Genomic DNA, 21,658 nt, shown 5'->3' with positions numbered 1-21,658 from the left:
AAAAATGTTCACATTTTTTGAACAAGAAAAAATATTATGTGTAAACGAAACAACATAAGCAAAATAAATACAGTAGGAAATGTAGGAAATGTATTTCTAGTGTCCACTATGGTACTGATGTTGACTTATTACACATCCTTCATGTAATATGTTTTGAAACAGTCACCAATGCACAGCCAGACACTTCAATTGGAATAGCAGAATCATATTTCTTTGCACACCCTTCTGTCGCTTGTACATGAAAGGGGTGAAAATCAGTGCCTGATCTGCACAACTGATGCTGCTCATTGTGTTACTTCAGGTTACCACAGCGCAAGATCTGGTGACTGTATCAGACTTTCCCCTGATATAGACATCTGCAGGCTTACTAGCATTAGAAATCTGAAAAAGTTTATAAAGTATTACGGCAGATATTTCTTAATTTGTTTTAATGGCAGATATGGATACCTAGAAGTGCACTGCACATAAAAATGTCACAAATAATCAAAGTGGATAGTGATCGGTAAGTAATATATCGGTTTACTGATCATTAAATCATTATATATATTGATGTTCTTTAGATTTTTTAGATTGCCAGTTCCATGTCATACTTCCTAATTACTTTCTAGCAAGTAAGTCTTCAGCCAGGCAGCATGAGGAAGATAAGTACTTTCCAGTTTGATAACAAATGCATGTGTTATACGAAATGGTAAAACATAGTAACTTCTATAAACTCAAAGTCAGAACATACTGTACACTTCGAAATGTTTTTCAAAATAGCATGTGACCCACAGTTGTACCCTGTAACATTTCCTATTAAATGGACTTAAACGGGTATACTGCAAGTTTAAATTAAACAGTTTACCACAAGCAAGTAATACAACAAGACCACCACCTTTTGGTCATTTTTACTAATTAAGCTCACATTGCACTAGACTGTCCATGAAATGCTGCAGTCAGATGTCATACTGCACTTTTTTCTTGGCTGGCACTTGTAAGTGTAATTCATATGTTAAGGTTTCATCAAAATCAAAAATGGTGATGTAAAGGCCATTTGTTGAATTAAAACGGAATGACCCATAAATCAAAACACACACATGCAGGTTTAGTTTTTCAACAGTTTGTAGACTCTAGGCATTTTTGTCAAGTTACCAATAAAGTTTACATGTAGTTAATTACAGATATTGTCAAGTCTGTAATTATGCAAGTATGGTATCGCATCATTGTCAAGAAACCAAGCTTAAATAACAAGTCAATAACAACATTCCACTCAGGTATGCAGAGGTTCTTTGTTGTATTATCATAACATGACCCAACAAAATCCAAACATTAGCATTATGGTAACTGCCAATGGCTAGCCACAACCTCGTATTGTCTGGATTACAAAGGTCCTCAGAAGCAGGTCTTTTTCAGCCTGAGCTAACAGTAGAAATCCTACACTCATGAACACTGCGATTTAAGCACTGCCAAGTGGAACACTTCCTGGTGATGTTAGATGAGCTCTCTCTAACTGACTCTTCAACTTTTATACGCAGCACCACCACTACACAGAATATTTTTATCAGGGTGTCAAATATTTTTTTATTTTCAGGGAATTCTCCTGTGCATAGTGACAATTTAATTGTTGTCAGCAAAACGCAGATACCTAATACATAAACTGAAACATTTCATGATTTTCTGTCAATAAGGTAAACATTTTGTTGACCAGCACATTTCAACTTCAGGCTTTTGAGTTACACCTTGATATACAAGAAGTACATAGAAAGTCAACAATTGGTCACAACTGACAACAGGCCACATTTGCACTCTATAATTTGGATTCTGTATGGGGTCATCTATATTTGATACATCTGTCTTATGCTTTGGATATCCAGTGAACAGCAACATTGACAGTTATCTTGCACTTGTGGGATACCACACACATTCAGAAGTGGACACATAATTTACTGGTTGAGAAAAATCATCATGTCCATATACTCCACTAACACTTGAACTAGAATCTATCATGCTGTCACTGTAAAATTCTAAAGAAATTTCATTATTATCACAAAGCAAATTACTTTCTCCTTCACATGTTTTACATTCTGATTATCTATATTCAGCTCTCCGCCTCTCCATCACAATCTGCTGTTCACTGGTGACACTCTGGGATTCCTTGGTGTTGTGTGTAGCTAGGGGAGAATCAGCTGTATCAAGGATAACTATGGTTAATGGCATTTTGTACACATAGATAGATAGATAGATAGATAGATAGATAGATAGATAGATAGATAGATAGATAGATAGATAGATAGATAGATAGATAGATAGATAGATAGATAGATAGATAGATAGATAGATAGATAGATAGATAGATAGATAGATAGATAGATAGATACTTTATTAATCCCCAAGGGGAAATTCACATTTCCCTGTTGCTATGATGCAGCCTTCTTTCACAAAGGACAAACCACCACATGTCTCATCACATGATGTTATCGCCATAAAGCTATTTAAGCCAGTGCCACATGGGACTCGGTGTCTTAAATTTTGTGGATAATTTTTGTGAGTGTTTATTCCGTAGTTATTTCTGGTATGACAAATTCTTGGCTAGCTTCTCTAAGACTTTGATTTTGGCTTGTGTATTAGGCTATGTTAGATGATAGTTTGATTTTTTGGCTTTGACCCCTGCTTGTCATAATATAAATCTTTAATCTCCTGGTCCTTTATCTACTTTTGTCCTTGTGAAAATTAGCAAAACAAAATAACCCCAAATGTCTATAGCAAAACTCCATATATAGTTCCAGTAGAAGAAATTGGGTATCATTTATCATACAACCTGAAAAGATTATTTATATCATAGCCATTGCCTAGATATGTGACAACTGCTATAGGACTTCATCTCTGTTTTAGTTGTTTTATTGCCCCCACTTGTTTCCTTATTACTATTTTTTTAGATTGTATATATACCTGTAATATGTCAAATTACTTTCTTACAGTGCTTGTTAATTAGTCTAAATCAGTTTCTTATTAACTGTTTTAATTAGGTTTGTTTTGTTAATTGAATCAAGTAGGGTACCAGATTTGGGCTCCCAGCCATGCAGGGTTGCTTCAGCCAGGGGAGACTGCTTCTATTTCAGGAAGGATTCAGTCCCAGTCTGACTGCTGGTTAATTGAGATAGTTTGTTTTTTTAGGGGAAGTTTTGCCTTTATGTTTTTGACCTTTGCATTTTGTTACCTAAAGTTTATGTTTTGAAAACATATTTTGTGCCTTTCTCATGTATATACATGGGGCTTTTCACTTATAGTAAAATTCTCATTTTGGAATTTTAGCATATTTGAAAATTTGCATTTAAAATTGGTAAATGGATTTGTTACACATATTTCAGTTATTTCTTGATTGGAAATGTTCATTCAGTTGGACTGTAAAGCATGGGAAAGCATCATGAAGCAAGTCCAAAATCCTGCAGCACCCACAGCAGGTTGGGTGGCCAATTACATCCACTAGCCACCAGCTAGGGATCAGAGAGAGAGAGGTGCTAATATGCTTTTTTTTTTGTACTATTACATTTCTCAAGTATAGGTTTACTTTCTGGTTCTTTGGTCATTTTCAATAAATCCTTTTATTATACATTTTGTGTTACTAAGTGTTAGTCCACATGATTTCCTTCCACCCTGCAAGACAATAAAAGTGACAGTAACGAAGTACCTCTTGTAAGTAACAATTGACTTTGAAATACTAGACTTTTAAAGAGCACAAAGAAAATGAAGCTGCAAGTAATGTATACTAAAGTACTTGTAATATGGTGTAACTGCACCCCACTTGGATGTTTTACTTGTTCTGATTCCCTCACTGTATAATGACTGTGTATTATTCCTTTATAGCTCACATATAATATATGGAGAGGAGCAATAGTTGTTTGCAAATATATACACAAATATAACAAAGAAAAAAGCATTTACAAATAAAACTGAACTCAAATATTGAACATGTGAATACATCAGTTGGAATTAAGAAAGTGGAGCATGTATGCTCCCAGGACAAAAATTAAAGGTTTTAGATACAACTCCCTGTGTACTACTGTCTGATCAGAGTACCTTTCCATCAGTACTCCAAAGGTCCTGTAAGTGTACAAAATAGGACAAGAAAAAAGGATGGAGTTAAAAAAGGATGGAATAATTATTAATAACAGGTCCAATAAAGCAATTATAATTAAACAACATTTATTGTAAGTGACCTGTGATTGGGCACTTCCTGTAAAAGATTCTATGAAAAATAAATATAAAATAATTCTATATAGGAGTGGGTTGTAAAAGGTCTGTGTGCATGGATTTGTATAAAATCTAAATTTCTAAATGATGCAGGACAGTAAATAATGTGCTTCAAATTTTCTAGCAAGTAAGTCTACAGTTATGGCTCTGTATCTTTTATTCCTACAAGTCTGGAAATGATGGCTGAAAAATAATAAAGGTTCATTAGGTGAAGATGTATGCTTATCAGAAATGTATTAGCTACAGAGAGCAATCAAGCAACCTTTTCCAAATCTAAATTCATCTTCACTTTTACTGCTTCTACTATAAAACAGCTAGCTGATCAGGTAATAATTATTCAAATCAAAAATCCCATTCACCATTTCTTGATAATTACAGATATTTTTCTACTTTTAGTATCACTTGATGTTTGAATTACAGAGTAATGTTATTGGTTATTGGTGCACTAATTACTACTTTCAGCACTCAGATCTGATTTGTTCTGATAATATCATTTACAAATATAGTATTATAACTTCTACAAGATATTAGAAATGTAAAAATATTAAAAACGAAGATGACATATATACACACACACACACACAAAATCAGTACCTTGCCTGTTTTCCATGGGACCAAAATCCAGAGAATATTTCACTACATGATGATTATTCCACACATACAACAAGTTGTCTCTTGGATTATAATCCACTGCTGCAATATACTGATAAGAGTTGGGAAATGGAATGTCAACATATCCATCCTTGCTAAGATCTGTATTATATATGTAGTCTATTTTGTTTCCAGTTGCTTCATTGTCATCCTCTTCATATACTGATTTGACCACATACAGAATTCCACAAATCATGAAAGCATTTGAAGCTGATCGTTTGTCATATGCTGTATCCCAGGTTCCTTCAATGCGTAATGTGTAAGGATTTAATTGACTTATAACTATTTTGCCATTGTTCTGTTCTGTCGCATAGATAACCCACAGTCCATTTTCATCAACTGCAAGATCAATATCGGATTTTCCTCCCCAACGATAGGGGGAAGTGTCATGATAATTCGCATTTGCAATAATAGCTTCACCACTCTTGATACGTGTGCGTAGATCAAATTTCACAATATTACGAGTTCGCTCCTTATTAAAAAAAAGTGCTCCATCATATACAACAAACCCTGTTCCATCTACACGATGGGGCAGCTTATAGGTGGTGGTGGGTCTTCCAGCAATAAAATCTTCCTTTGAGGAGTATTCAGTTAAGGTGTCTGTCCTGTATTGAGTCCAAGGCATATAATAAATCTTATCTGAAGCCTGGAGTGGATCTTTGCACCATGCACCTGATTGGTGATCAGATTCAAAAAGGTGATCACTTTGATATACTCCCCTCAGCAAACCAGGGCACAGGAAAACTGAAAAGATTGAGATGAATTTATATTAAAAGAAGTATTGTTATTTTAAAGCAACAATTAGACCAGTTATTTAAGAAAGCAAATTTCATTAGGTTCAAACATATATGACTATGATGACTGTTAAAAAAAGTCATAAAAACTACATTTCATAATATGCATGTATTGTACTTTATGAAATTGTTAAATTAAACAGCAGATTTTTAAAGTTGAAGGAAAAATATATGAAGTGGGGGTTATGTTTAAGCAAAGTGGAAAAGAAACAAAAAAGGACAGAAAAAAATAGAAAATAGTTAAGGAAACTTAGATGTCTTCCAGTAAATGAATTAATCAGTAAGAAACAACAATTAAAATATACTACAAACATGATGTATTTCCTGTATAACCCACCAACACACACAGTTTACTAATTAAAAGAAATAATAAACTGTTATGGTAATCTTAAAAAATAATGAACTGTTAATAGAGAAATCACACAGAATTTTTTTTACAAAATAACATGCAAAAACACAAAAATAATAATTACAAGCTAAGATTTTACACTTTTTAAGGCAAAAACAAATTAACAAAGCAAAAATCAGTTTTACAGTTGTGCAGAACATACAATCCAGATATAGCAGGATATACTGTACTGGATACTATAATAAGAAATAATGAATGGTAAATAATTAATACATTTTAATTTAGATTTGGGAATTTCTCAACACCACTATTAATATTAGATTAGAATATATTTCGTCTCGTCTGTTTCGCGAGATGGACGTCTCCGCTAGCAGCTGTGTTATTTTTCCTCTTTTTTTTTAACTATCATCCTGAGGTATCCTGCATTTACTCAAATTGAGGGTCTTCAACTACAGTATATGCAAGTATATACAAGCATGAGAGGCAGAAAAAAGGCTCAGAAAAAACAGGTAAAGCTTCATCTAAGCCCAGACAGGCCTCAAGTTCAAGGTATGGCCGGCCAGAGTGTGACCTGTAACAGATAGGCAAATGAACAGATCACCAGAGACCTGACGCTGCAACATCACCTTCAAACAAGAGTAAAAGTGTCAGCAAAACTGCAAGTGAGTCGGACTAGGAGAACTTGTTGATTCCAGAGGGTTCATTGAAACTGAGCACAGCCTTACTATCTGTGCTGTGTGGAATGCTTGGACACGACACACACAGGCAGACACAGAACGTCTTAAAACACGCACGTTTCATTTGCAACCCTCCCTCCTTCTTCTTCTTCTTCTTCTTCTTCTTCTTCTTCTTCCTATCACCTCCAACTCCCCCCAAGCAAGCTCTATCCACTTCTACCCGACTCCGGATCCTGGAATGGAGTGAGGAGGCCTCTTTTATATCTTTGTGCTCCAGGTGCTCGATAATGAACTTCCAGCAGCACTCCCCAGTGTGGCGGAAGTGCTGCCCTTGCACCCGGAAATACTCCGGGAGTACCTGGAATCTTCTTCCGGCAGCAGTTCCTGGTGTGGTGGAAGTGCTGCCTTCCATGGCTCCACAAGTACCCGGGCGCCCCCTGGCAGTGACCATGGGCCCCAACCGGGTTGAGCTTCCAAGCTCTGCTCCCGTGGCCCCCATGCAGACCAGGGTGTCTGCCCTCTCGTGGCCCAGGGAAGGTACTGCTCCTCTCCCAGACCCTCCAGGCGTCCTGGCTGGGCAGGACCCCCAGCCATCTGCCATAGCTTTCAACTACCCATCGCATGACAGCGGCACCAACTTCAACCAGGTTTGTAACTCAGCCAGCGGAGCACTGAAAACAACAAAACAAACAGTCCGAGATGAAGGTAATGATTACTGCAAGGACTACCGCAATAACTACTACTATCTGAGGAAGAAATAATATCAGAATTGAAGGTCTCCCTGTTAACTGTTAAAGTCCAAACCCAGTGAAATTCACAGCTGAACTATTCTCTAAATATTGGAGAGGACTTTAAATCAGACACCAATATATCATCAGCTTAGGGGGATTGAATACCTCTAAACCTAGAAGCATAATTGTCTATTTTGACAAATTACAATTTAATGTAAATGTGATGTCACTTCTCAGACTGAAACTACAGATTATAGATAAAACTAGATTATATTTGAAAATAACCACATTGTATTTTCTCTAATTTTTCACCTTAAACAGCTGCTAAATGTGCCTCATTTTGTAGTATTAAACCACGCTTACACAAAGCCGAAATCAGATACAGCCTCTTGTATCCTGCTAAATTGAGAGTGGATATTCAAGGCAAGTTCTACATTTTATTTCTCCATATATATATAGGGTGGCACGGTGGTGCAGTGGGTAGCGCTGCTGCCTTGCAGTTGGGAGACCTGGGGACCTGGGTTCACTTCCCAGGTCCTCCCTGCATGGAGTTTGCATGTTCTCCCCGTGTCTGGGTGGGTTTCCTCCGGGCGCTCTGGTTTCCTCCCATAGTCCAAAGACATGCAGGTTAGGTGGATTGGCGATTCTAAATTGGCCCTAGTGTGTGGGTGTGTTTGTGTATGTCCTGCGGTGGGTTGGCACCCTGCCCGGGGTTGGTTCCTGCCTTGTGCCCTGTGATGGCTGGGATTGGCTCCAGCAGACCCCCATGACCCTGTGTTCGGATTCAGCAGGTTGGAAAATGGATGGATATATATATATATATATATATATATATATATATATATTCACGGCATTCGAAGTCTGTGTCACAATCTGATTGTATGGGTGGTTACCTACCAGGTAACGCTTGTGGTTGGCCAGCAATCTGCTAACATGCCCTCAGTTTGTGAAGAGCAGATCATAGAATGGTTGGAATTTCCCATTGGGATTAATAAAGTATCTATCTATCTATCTATCTATCTATCTATCTATCTATCTATCTATCTATCTATCTATCTATCTATCTATCTATCTATCTATCTATCTATCTATCTATCTATCTATCTATCTATCTATCTATCTATCTATCTATCTATCTATCAAATAGTTTACTGTCAAATAAATGCAAAGAGTACGCGACACGTGTTTCGCCCTCATTCTGGGCTCATCAGGCGTACACACTCCACTGCACTCCCTCTCGGGAATCGAGCCTCGGACGTCAGCGCCAGAGGCGATGCCCCTAACGTTGCACCACGGCGTGTGGTTCGTTTATTTGACAGCATGTAGATCGGGGTAATTACATTCACGGCATTCGAAGTCTGTGTCACAATCTGATTGTATGGGTGGTTACCTACCAGGTAACGCTTGTGGTTGGCCAGCAATCTGCTAACATCCGCCACGGTGCCCTCAGTTTGTGAAGAGCAGATCATAGAATGGTTGAAATAGTTTACTGTCAAATAAATGCAAAGAGTACGCGACACGTGTTTCGCCCTCATTCTGGGCTCATCAGGCGTACACACTCCACTGCACTCCCTCTCGGGAATCGAACCTCGGACGTCAGCGCCAGAGGCGATGCCCCTAACGTTGCGCCACGGCATGTGGTTTTGCATTTATTTGACAGTAAACTATTTCAACCAATATATATATATATATATATATATATATATATATATATATATATATATATATATATATATATATATATATATATATATATATATGGGGCTGGGCAAGTTAACACATTATTATCAAATTAACGCCAACAATTATTTTATCACACGTTCACAGTTTTTGTTATTATTATTATTATTTTGAAAGCCTCAGTCTCGCTCGCGATCGATAGATATCAGTGATCCTCTTGTTACAGCGCTTATCGATACGCTTTTACTAGAAGGAAAGTTAGCTTTGTTGATTTGACCTCGATTCCCTGCACACGCATGAGTAGCGAAGAGCAAATAGCTTCTAAAATGGCATGTGGAAAGATACCAAAGTGAATGCTCAAAGCAAAACTTTTTTCGTATTATCACTGAATCGAACTCTGATTTGTCAGACTCCGATTTTGATGCAAGTGATGTGGAGATGTAGGTCGAAAACGAAAGTGAGGTGCCAGCATCAGCTGATTGGTTCCCAGCTGATGTAGCTGATGTACCTATGGTAACGTTCGCCTGTGAGGACAGACACTTATGATAACAGGAGTTACAAACCATTTTGCGTCTCACTGCAACTGCCACCCACGCACACCTGTCTCACAAAGACAGCCAGGCAGCCAGCCCACTGTACATTCCTGCTGGCTGTCATGCCGCTGCCGCTGCAAACAGGCAGGCAAAACAGCAGACAAAACAGGCCACAACAGATGTTTTATGTTGATTTATGTGTGAAACCATTGCTTTTTACGCTTTTTAGAAAACTGAGTTTTTTGGAAAAAATATTAGCCCCGAAAGAGTTGCTACTGAACATAGACTGTTTATGCTGCTCCCTGATAAAAGAAAATGTTTCTGCTGGTATCTGTTCAGATAAAAAAAAAAAACAGATTTAGAAATGTTAACTTGCTGTTGCTCGGAAGGTGCCTGTTATAATGTTATGATTGTGGCTCTAGACTCTGAGGGTATCTATCTATCTATCTATCTATCTATCTATCTATCTATCTATCTATCTATCTATCTATCTATCTATCTATCTATCTATCTATCTATCTATCTATCTATCTATCTAACTTGTTTTTCTATAGCAAACTAGGTAAAACATTTCATGGCCTGTCAGTGGTAAATAGCTTTGGTTTTATATTTGATTTGATTACATTAATGTTTAAGTTGAGATTTACAAGAAATATTTTAATTGCTACTATGTAAAGGGAATACTGCTGTTAAAAAGCACCTTATTTGTTTAAAGTGTTTGCAAACCAAATACAGTGACAATGATGATGGAATCTGGTTGTTTCAGCTCAGGCAAATATCACAATCCACAACAACTTTGACCCTCTACACTCCTCAACAGTGCTGGCAAACTTTGGTGATGTAATTGTTATTGGAGATTCAATTGTACACAACCTCAATATTTCATGCCCTAAATAGAATTCATTTGTTTCTTGTTTGCCTGGTCCACAAGTACAAGACATTGCAAGAAGAGTACTGACAGTCTTCGAGAAGCATAAGGAAAGGGCTGTTGGGACCATTGCAGTCCATGTGTGAACAAACAACATACAATATTGACAGTCAGCGGGTTTTAAAACGGATTTTGCAGCACTAATTCAGGCTAAGATAGAGAGGACCCCAGCTGTGAGAATCATCATTTCAGGTCCTTTGTCATTGGTTAGAAGGTCAAATGAAGCCTACAGTTAACTACTGTCCATGAGTAATTGGTTGAGAGGCTTCTGCAAAAGATGAAACATCGGTTTCGTGGACAACTGGGAACTCTGCTGGGAAAGACTGTGTTTCTTCAGATAAGATGGTCTGCATCCTAACTCGGGTCCTCTCTGAAAACATCTCAAAGGTAATCTGTCTTTCCGGACTATGTAATTTTAGACCTAATGCTTTCTATAATGCCATATTAGGATGTGATAATTCTGTAGTGTGTTCACCTTTATATGTGCACTGTATTTGCTCTATAATAACCAACCAGAGTCTAGCCAAAAAACCTGGACAAAGTGGTATATGTGCAAATAATATAATTTCCATTTCACCGTTAGATATGTACTGTTTTAGAACAATAACAACAGATCATAGATTAAAGAAAAAATCTGCACAAAGCTGCATTAACACAAATTACTTAATTACCATTTCAAGCTGTCCAAACACTCTGATATAGCTCTGCTCTTCCGAGACCTTAAATGTGGCTTTGCTAAATATTATAGCATTAATCATCAAGATTTTTTTACATTAAGGATTTTATCAGTGATCACAAAATAGACTTTCTCTCACAAAGTGAAACGTGGCTTTGCTCAGATGGTGCGGCAGTGTTAATTGAAGCATTCAGTTAACTAAGGCAAAAAAGGCAACAGTTTAGCAAGTATTTACTTCAAACAGATTAAACGTTAAAAATCCCAGTTTTGGTACTTTAGCATCTTTCAAGTATATAGCCATTGTTACTCAAGGAGTCTCCCAGTCTCTTGTACTGACTTTTTATAGACTACCAAAATATAATGCGTCGTTTATTGAGGAATTCTCAGACTTAGTATCTATAATAATAACTAACTCTAAAAGGTTCTTAATTGTAGGCGATTTTAATTTTCATGTGGACAACCAGTGGGACCCAAAAGCAAGAAAATTCCTGAACTTACTGCACTCCTTTGAGTCAGCATGTCAGCCAGGCCACACATAAGGAGTGACACCTTGGATTTAATGATTTCAAAGGGATTAAAAGCTGACATGAGGCAGGTAGTGGATGTAGGTATATCGGACCATTTTTGCATATCATTTAATGTAGAAATTCAGATAAATACAACTAATGAGAAGCATATTGTTAAAAAATGTTTTAATACATCTGCAGCTTCATTGTTTGCTAATATTCTAAACTATCAGTCTGATTGTAGTACTTACCTTAATAGTACTAATAGTGTAAATATTAAGGGAGATCACTTTTATACTAAGGTGAAAGCTGCATTTGACATGATAGCCCCTGAAAAGACAGTTAAGAAATTCTCCAGCATTATTATACCTTGGAAGACCTAAAGAATATCTGATTTAAAGAGAACATGCTGGAGAGTTGAGCTGATAGTCCACTATGAAATATTGAAGGCAAAAATTACCAAATATAAAAACGCAGCGTGCCTTGAGAGATGTCTTGCCTGAAGAAGGGGCCCGAGTTGCCTCGAAAGCTTGCATATTGTAATCTTTTTAGTTAGCCAATAAAAGGTGTCATTTTGCTTGACTTTTCTCTATCACTTAAAACTTAAACATATTAAACAAATGAACTGCAAAAAACAATATAGCAGAGCTAAAATGGCAAAGCTTATACAAAAAAGAAATTAGAACTCATAGAATGATTAGAAAAACAGGTTATTGTTTAGTAAGAGTGTATCAGGCCACTTGCGTATTTGCAGCCAAAAAATTACAGGAAAGCTAGTCTAGGAAGATTTAAGAACATTTGTAGTTCACTCATGCTGTCTCAATGCACTAGTGACTAATGCTATAGTCCACTGTGGATCAGTAAAAAAAAATAATACTGTAAGCTCGTTCAATTAACCATTATCATGTGCACACTGTGTACGCACAGAAACAGGATCAACCTCTAACTTAACTACTTCTTTCATGATGACCACTGCTATTTGCTACAAAGAGAAAATATTTTTTTTTAGTTATTTCATCTGCTCCTCACAAAGACACTTCAGGATTTACATGGTGGAAACAGCATAATCCATATACACTGTCGCTTACATCTTGTAGAAAGGAGCATTATTATACGTCTTTTGGAAATCAAGAAAATGTATTCCTGTTTAAATTGTATGTCTCCTAGTTTACCAAAGCCGAAACTAAATTATAAAAATAAAAAACAAAAACTCCAATATTCGTATCATCGCATCAATTGCCCTCCAATAACTCTTTTTGTTTTGCACATGTGTCAATTAGTGGCACTCAGCTTGCACTCAGCCATCCCCCATTCAGCCAGCCGAAGCCATTGTGCAATTTTCACTTTCAGCTCAAGTCTGCATTGAAGATTTTATCTAGCAAAGAGATGTAAATAATTATATAGGTAATGATACTGTATATGGTGATTTGAAATACTTTAAATACATTTCATGTGTGTTCCGTGTCCACAACGATCTGTGTAAATGTACGACGAAATAAGAAATTTTAGTTCTTGTAAATCAAATGTATGTATTTATTATATCAAATATGACCACTTAAATGTGAGTTTTTACTTTTGTGACACGCTTATGTGACACATAACGACACACACAACAAAACACATGCATGTGTGCATGAAAATATTTTTAATTGAAAGCAATATTTGGACAGTCTGTACACATTCACAGCAACATGTCACTTAAACAGCTTTTTTAATTACATTTTATACTTGAATAAAAGCACAGTTGTTTCATTACAGTTTTTGTTAAAGTGTTTATTTTATATCCAGTAACCATATTAATGATATCACATCTATCTCTGTGACTTTCACTAACGCATGTACACACATACATGCATGAAATTGTCTCCATTGGAAAAGATGGAGATAGTGCAATGGTAGTGTTTCTGCCTTGCAAAAAGGAGATCATGGGTTTGAATCCTGGGTCCACTCTTTGTGGAGCACTTTGAGTAGTGAGAAAAGCTCTATATAAATATAATGAACTTTTATATAATAAAAAATACATTTGATCTCAGACTGTAACCTTCTGTGTAAATTTATGTCACTCATAAAAGTTAGAGCTAAAAAGACAAAGTATTTCTCAGTGCCCTTATAATTACAATAAAGAGACATAATTTTGATATATGCATATTCAGCTTCTATCAAAACCAAAGAAGCATTTCTTTGGGTTAATACAAAGACTGGCTTCCCCTAGTGACCGCAATACAGGTTGTATCGGCTCTAGGTGTTTCTTCCAGGTGCTGGAATAGATGACCATGTCATCCAGGTAGGCAGCACTATACGAATTATGAGGATGGAGCACTTTATCCACTAGACGTTTGAAAGTTGCTGGTGCCCCATGTAACCCAAATGGAAGGACACGATACTGCCAGTGTCCACTAGGGGTGCTAAACACAGTCTTTTCCTTTGCAGAGAATGTTAAGGGAACCTGCCAGTACCCCTTTGTCATGTCAAGGGTAGTCAAAAATTTGGCTTGTCCTAGTTGTTTGAGGAAGTCGTCTACTTGTGGCATTGGATATGTGTCGAATTGGGAGACTTGGTTAAACCGACGGAAATCATTGCAAAACCTCCAACTCCATCAGGATTTCTGACCAATACAATGGGACTGGACCAGGGACTATAACTCTCCTCTATCATGCCTAGATCCAGCACTCATTTCATCTCCAGTTCCATTTAATATGCTTGAGTGTTTTCTTGGGGCCCAAGTGGGCTCCCAGGAGGTGGGTATGTACCAATTCACAGACTTGTCACCGGTAAGTCTGTGGTACTAACAGCAGAGACCATACCTCCCCCTCATGTTCTGGTACCCAATACAAAAGATCACTATTTAATACAAAGTGGGGACCTTGTTACATGGGATGCAGTGCGCGATGGCCACCTACTAGAACGAATGCATTTTTTGCAAATTTAAGGGAGTCATCATTTCATTGTTCCCTTTTAAAAGAAGCCAGAGTCTGCTTAAATTGAAACTACAGTCGTGTGAGAGGATCGGATTCGACTTCAAGGGGGGCATAGCGAAGGGGCATCGTTTCATCTCAGGCCGGCACGGTGCCTGTAGATGACATATCAATGAGATCCCGGGTGTTTCAACATCATTGCTAGAGGCTGAGCTCCATCTCTCCTCCAGCTGCAAACACAGCATGGAAGTAGCTGAGGACGCTGTTTTGGGGTCCATGACTAGACCTATTGAATGTCTGGGAGCAAGGAGTGTTATACTGTGTTTACTATCTGACCAATCTCTTCTGAGTTTCTTTAGGACACCCTCGTGACTGATATAACAAGCAGCAGACTCATAATGACGGGCATTCTCGTTTATACAGGTTAGACTAGTCTTAAATTTAATGTATTGTCGCGGCAACACCAGATGGTAAGCAACAATTGAGATGTTACTGCCAGAGTTGAATAAAGCTGGTACTTTGTAGCCGTTTACTATCGTTACACCTGTTTAAGAAAAGGCTAGAGGATTAGCCAGAGCACACTGCTCCTCCCACTGTATCTTCGTACCGTTGCCCTTCGCCGTGCATCAGGGTTCACCGGACTTAGCTCCGCAATGTGTGGATGGGACTCCAAAGTAGGGATACAGGCCCGTCTGGGTTCGCATGGGTTCTGTTCAGGATCTCCCAAGTAGGTTTCCACTCTTAAGTGCTCTATTATCTCTAATAACGAGATCATACATTTAAATGATCGTCCCCAGGCTGGCTGGGCGATATTAGTGGGAAAGCTTGAAGCAATAAGGCACAGGTTACCTGCTCCACTATCTGTCAGGGTTTGTATTTATTCAGCCTTATCCAACACCCAACTTTGGCCCATAATTGAAATGCCTGTTCTTCGTAGACCTTTCTCGGTTAAAAACCCAGGCATTATATTTCTCACCTGCCAACCCAGGGTACCTCCACCTTTGTCAAGGGGCATTCCCTTGTTGGGATAGCTGTGAACGGTCCCCTTTCTTGGGAGCCCATAATAAGTCCTTGACGTGCTCCCTTCTGAACCTGACCCTTGTCTGTAGGTCCCTTGCCTACGGTCCCAGGTGCCCTTTAATGGGTTTTGGGTCGGAGCACACTCCAGATTCCCCCAATTCACATTGACTAACCCCCATCTCAGCAACGCAAGAACGGTACTTTCCTACATCTTTGGTGGTCTCGAGGGTATGTCGAGGCTTTCTTCTGGTTTGGTTTCCAGTGCCGACTATGTCACTGTGAAAGAACCAGCCTTGACACACACAAAAAGGTTTGGGGCAGCCGCCCATATATTGTCCCTGGCTGCAAAAGGTTATGAAAATTGGCACTGATGTGCATAGGTTGGAGTTCCAGACTGAACTGAACTGTTAAGCCAAAGATGGCAGCTTTAAAGGCCTTTAAAGGAAGTGATGTCATTAACTTCGGAACTGGAAGTGACTTCACTCTTGAGGGCCTGAACTGGAAGTGATGTCACTGTTGAGGCCCGGAACTGGAAGTGGCATCTTTCTTGGGGCCAGAACCAGAAGTGACGTCTTACTTGGTGCCAAAACCGGAATTGGCATCGTCAATGTTGAATCAGGCAGAATTTCCTGTATTTGGTCTGCAGAAATAACAGAGGAAGGTTTAATGCATAATGCATATATATTTTATATATAGTGGAACCTCGGTTCATGAACATCTCGGTACACGTACAAATCGGTTTACGACCAAAAAGTTCAAACTTTTGCCTTGGTTCACGACCACACACTCGGTATACGAACAAGCCAGTTTCCCTTTCAGTTTGTACATGTTCAGTCTCTCCCTGTGCATTTCCTGTGCAGCGAGCAAGAGAGAGAGTGAGAGAGCACGCGACACACACATACACACACAGAGGTAGCGCGAGAGAGAGACAGATGCGCACACACACAGGCAGCGTGACAGAGAGAGACAGATGCACACACACAGGCAGCGCAAGAGAGCGAGCTGCGCACACACACAGGCAGTGGGAGAGAGAGACAGACGCACACACACAGGCAGCGCGAGAGAGAGAGGGGGCTGGACTCATAAGGTAGTAAGGCAGTTAAAGAATGCACTGGGCTTGATTTTGTTTTCACTTCTGTTTACAGAGATTGGTTGGTAGCGTGCATTGTTGCAATGTTACTTTTCTTGGTGGATTATTAAATTATGGATTTTTTCAAATGTTCATTTTTTTCCCTGTCGTGAAATTATTGTCGGGAACCGAGGTTCCACTGTATATTTACATTTATTTATTTGCTTGTGTACTTATCTATTTGTTTGCTTGTTTCTTTGTTTGTTTGTTTAAAGAGTTTTTTTTAACATTTTTGTATAATTATGTTTATGGATTATAATTATGGTGAGTGAATGCCTTTATTTAATTAGGATCAGGCAGGGAGACGGCAGTAACTACAGCATCTGGGCCTCACCAATCACTCTGCATGACTTACGGTTTATCTAACACTCTTTTTCAATTTTTCAGTCTTCTGTGCATAATATTTTTCAGAACCTTTTTGGTCACAAACATTCTGCCAAAGAATGAATTTACACAAGTTCCCCATTAAGCATGGCAATAGTGATGTTCCTGTAGAAACTCATTTCAGCAGTCATGGACGCTGTGAGAAGCACTTTACAGTGCAAGTCACAATGCTAACGGGCAACTTCAAACCACAGCAAGAGAGAAAATAATGGGAAATTAAACTCATGATAAAAGTTAACACATTACAACATGATTTAAATTGAGGCTAGAGTTTTATAACAAGATATGAGGATTGTTTACATTTACATGTAGACACAGACAACCTGACTACAGATCCACATTGTATGGAAAACTCATCAAAATCTTCAAAATACTTTGTTGGACAGTTATCTTATCAAAAGATCTTGACTATGCATTCTCCTCTCTATCTAAATGAATCTTAGACTAGAGAAGTCTATTAGTTTTTACAGCTAATGTAATTTTTTTTACATCTAATATAATTTTTACATCTTTTTTATATCTATGTCTCACTTAAAGGTTTTCCAATGCTGTACCTGTCCTAGTGTCTATATAAATACAGAGAATTTCAGTCTATTACATCTTGCCTGAAGAAGGGGCCTGAGTTGCTTCGAAACCTTTCATATTGTAATCTTTTTAGTTAGCCAATAATAGGTGTAATTTTGTTTGACTTCTCATTACATCCATAATGGCTAACAGGGTACAACACCCTAGTACTAAATCACTCAGTATCTCCTTAGTAGTCCCATTTACTGCTCGGAGGATATCTTCTTCCTCATTTGTGAAGATCTCAGAAAAATACAAGTTTACAGCATCCGCTATTTCACTGTCTGTATTTTTTAATTCACCTTTACTATTCCTGATACACTTCACCCTCTTCGTTGACTGTTCGTTTACTAATAAAACACTGAAAGAATCTCTTTGGATCATCTTTCACCATATCTGCTATATTCCTCTGAAACTGTCTTTTAGCCTCCCTAATATAATTTTTAATGGTTGCTCTCACATTCTCATACACCCTACGATTCACTTTATTAGTGGAGTTATTAGTCTTATACACCTTATACAGCTGTTTTTTTCCTTTGCAGCTTCTTTTTAAAATCTTTATTTAACCCACTGCAGAGTTTTTTTTTAAATTTCCTACTCTTTTCCTACTAAGTTCTGCATTACATGTAAAATGTTTTTAAACCTGTTCCACTGCTCCTTGACTGTCTCCAAATTATAAGCTTATCCCAGTCTATCCTCCTTAGACTTTGCCACATCTGCTCAAAATCTACCCTACCAAAGTTGAATTTAACAGTTTTAGTCTTTGCACCTGCACTCTTCCAAAACACTGAGAATTGTATTGTATGTGGTATGTGTGAACCTTAGTGGTTCAATCACATCTACATCCTCAATTCTATCCTGATTATTACACAATACTAAATCGTGGTGCTTAACATTACTTTTAAAAAGTCCTCCTCTTGTGCTACACTATTTGCAAGTAAATATTTGGGTAATGTCCCACTTGTCTATAATAATCCTCCTGTAAACTTACATTTTTAATATTACTAAAAAGATGTGTGTTGAAACTGTCTGCATTGAGGGAGCTATAACACACTCCTAAAATAAGGCTTCTTTACCTAATGCTATCCAGGCAAAGCCACATGTCCTCAATAAGATTTGGCTAATTGTCTAACTGAATAAGACTTGAGTTTAAATTCTGTTTGACATAAACAGTAACCCCACCTCCTTTTCTGTTCTGCCTATCCTTCCTAAAAAATGTCTATTCCTCTATGTTATACTCATCTCCATCTTTGTTATTTAGCCAGGTTTCCGTTATTGCAATAATATCATAATTATGCTCCTCTACATACAACTCCAACTCACTTGTTTTATTTATGTAATTCTAGCATTAAGGCAAGCTATTATTGTTTTATTCATTTTATTTTTACATTTAAACATTGGGTTACAATTTACATTATTATGCATTTTTATTTTAGCATTATTGTTTGTTCGTCCATGTACAGTTCTAAACTTGGCCAGGCCTAAACTCCGCCCCCCGTATCCTAGTTTAAACAATCCTGTACTAACCTACTCATACACCTCCTTAACACATTGGTGCCCCTTCGGTTCAGATGTAACCCATTGCAGCAGAACAGGTCCCATCTGCTCCAAAGGGTGTCCCAATGTCCCATAAACCTACACCCTTGATTTTAGCCTTCTAATCTCTTCAGTGTTACAAGGAGTAGTGCATGGCACAGGTAGAAATTTGGAGAAGACTTCCATGTCAGTTCTGCTCCTCAGCCTGGCACTTAACTCTTTAAATTTGGATTGCAGAACTGACATACTGCCCTACTACTACCCTGGAAGACAACACACCATACAAAACTCTCTGTCTCTGGAGCAAACCTGTGCTTTAATGTCCCTAATGATTGAGTCCCCAACTATCACTACCTCTCTTTTTCTGAATTGACTTTGAGGTGGTCATTGGGGTTCCTCTTGCCTGCCTACCACCTTGACATTTCCAGTTCTGGGGGTGTTGCCCCCGGACAGTGTGCCTTGTGACTGTAATCCACCTATCTCTACCTGTCTGGCCTGGAATCTCCTCCCGCGTCACCTTAGGGGTACACACTATCTCTCTAAAGGACACCTGGGCCAAGTCTTCCAATTCCCTACACAACACAGGCCAGCCAACACCTCCTCCAGTTCACTGACCCTGAGCTCAAGGTACTGCATCAGCTGGCATCTCCTGCAGATGTAGCCCAAATAGAAGACTGGCTCCTTCAAGCTGTCATCTAAAAAGTCCTTACATTGTATTGGCCTCATTATTAAAATTTGACTTAGGATTACTAACTCCTAATTGGTGTCTTAACGCTTCGAAGTCAGCTGCTGCCTTTCTTTTCTTCCCCACTAAGGAATCATTGTTTCTCTTACTCAACCAGCATCATAGCAACAAATCGTTGCTTACAGAGATGCCAGTGTAAGCTACTGCTCCTTACTGCCCTGTCTCTCTGACACTAGTTTGAATAAAAATACAAGACCATGTACACATAACAAGTAACTTTTCCAAATGAACTCCCAAAGACCCAGGTGCTTTTGCTCCCATGCTGGCAAAAAAAAGCACAAAAACCTTTAAAAATTGCCACACAGCTCCTTAGCAGCAACCATAACACATTTGTTTAGGAACAAAATTATTTTTTAATTAATTCACACACCACAGAAAAACAACAACTCTCATGCGCTTCTCTCTCGATTGCAAAGATGACATCAGCACATCAGTACGTCTTTCAGCCTCAATGTACATCTCTCAGCCAGTCAGTCACTCTATCATTTCATCTATCATCCATCCATCCATTATCCAACCCGCTATATCCTAACTACAGGGTCACGGGGGTCCGCTGGAGCCAATCCCAGCCAACACAGGGCGCAAGGCAGGAAACAAACACCGGGCAGGGCGCCAGCCCACCGCAGGGCACACACACACACACACTAGGGACAATTTAGAATCACCAATCCACCTAACCTGCATGTCTTTGGACTGTGGGAGGAAACCGGAGTGCCTGGAGGAAACCCACGCAGACACGGGGAGAACATGCAAACTCCACACAGGGAGGACCCGGGAAGCGAATCTAGGTCTCCTGTGAGGCAGCAGCGCTACCCACTGCGCCACTGCCGCCTTCATCTATCATTTCACCTATTATTTGAAACTATTAAAAAAAATTTGTCACAATTAAACATACACATAGCATGTTGTACTAAGAGCCAACATCCATGCAATTGTAAAAAATGCAAGGACAAACTGCAGATCTTGCTGCCATCCCACATATGCTTTTTTTCTTCTTTATTGGAGCAAACTATTAGAGTTTTTCTTGGTTGCTTTGCACAATTTCTCTAAACAGTCCTGAGGTCCTCTCAATTGCTTGTGCATTGCTCAAAACAGTTTGTACACTGCAGCACTCTAATTTGGATAACCAGCAAAATGAAGTAATTACATGTAATTCTAAACCTTTCATTCATGTTTCAGAATGCAGTTCTCTTGTCTGCCATTTAGTCAATGCCACCAAAATGTGAAATCTTTGAACCATTGCCTAGAGACCGACCATTCAAAATGTTTAGTTATGGTGTCAGCATGAAAATATATTATATGGCAATATTTTTACATTTAATTTTGATCAAATGTTGCTCAGTTTACTTCACTATCATTTCTCTATAGCCAACTGAATTGTCTTGTGCACCAAACCATATGTACTTATGTTTTAGAAACCATTATAAGGTTTGACCACATTGGTATTTTCCGCAAGAAAGGAATACTGTAACATTAGTAATGTGAAATTTATTTTCATTCAGGACAACAGAAATTTCAACGCTGCACAAAGAACCAAGCACAAACCAAGAAGCCTTCAAAAATGTTATATGTTACAGTAAAAAAGTAAACAGTATTTTAAGTAATTATGT

The 21,658-nt window shown here is 38.3% G+C and overlaps 1 protein-coding gene across 12 annotated transcripts in view; it reads right to left on the bottom strand.

Moving 5' to 3' along the window:
• Positions 1-21,658, bottom strand: part of adgrl3.1 (adhesion G protein-coupled receptor L3.1) — a 1,303,645-nt gene that overhangs the window by 905,386 nt on the left and 376,601 nt on the right. For all 12 annotated transcript variants that reach the window (XM_051927733.1, XM_028802158.2, XM_051927732.1 and 9 more), the window contains exon 6: positions 4,825-5,625. In XM_051927733.1, coding sequence (XP_051783693.1) covers positions 4,825-5,625 — 801 coding nt within the window. The remainder of the gene's footprint in view (positions 1-4,824; positions 5,626-21,658) is intronic.

Source organism: Erpetoichthys calabaricus, chromosome 5, assembly GCF_900747795.2.
Source record: "Erpetoichthys calabaricus chromosome 5, fErpCal1.3, whole genome shotgun sequence".
Taxonomy (NCBI): domain Eukaryota; kingdom Metazoa; phylum Chordata; class Cladistia; order Polypteriformes; family Polypteridae; genus Erpetoichthys; species Erpetoichthys calabaricus.
This window is presented reverse-complemented; position numbering and strand designations above follow the sequence as displayed.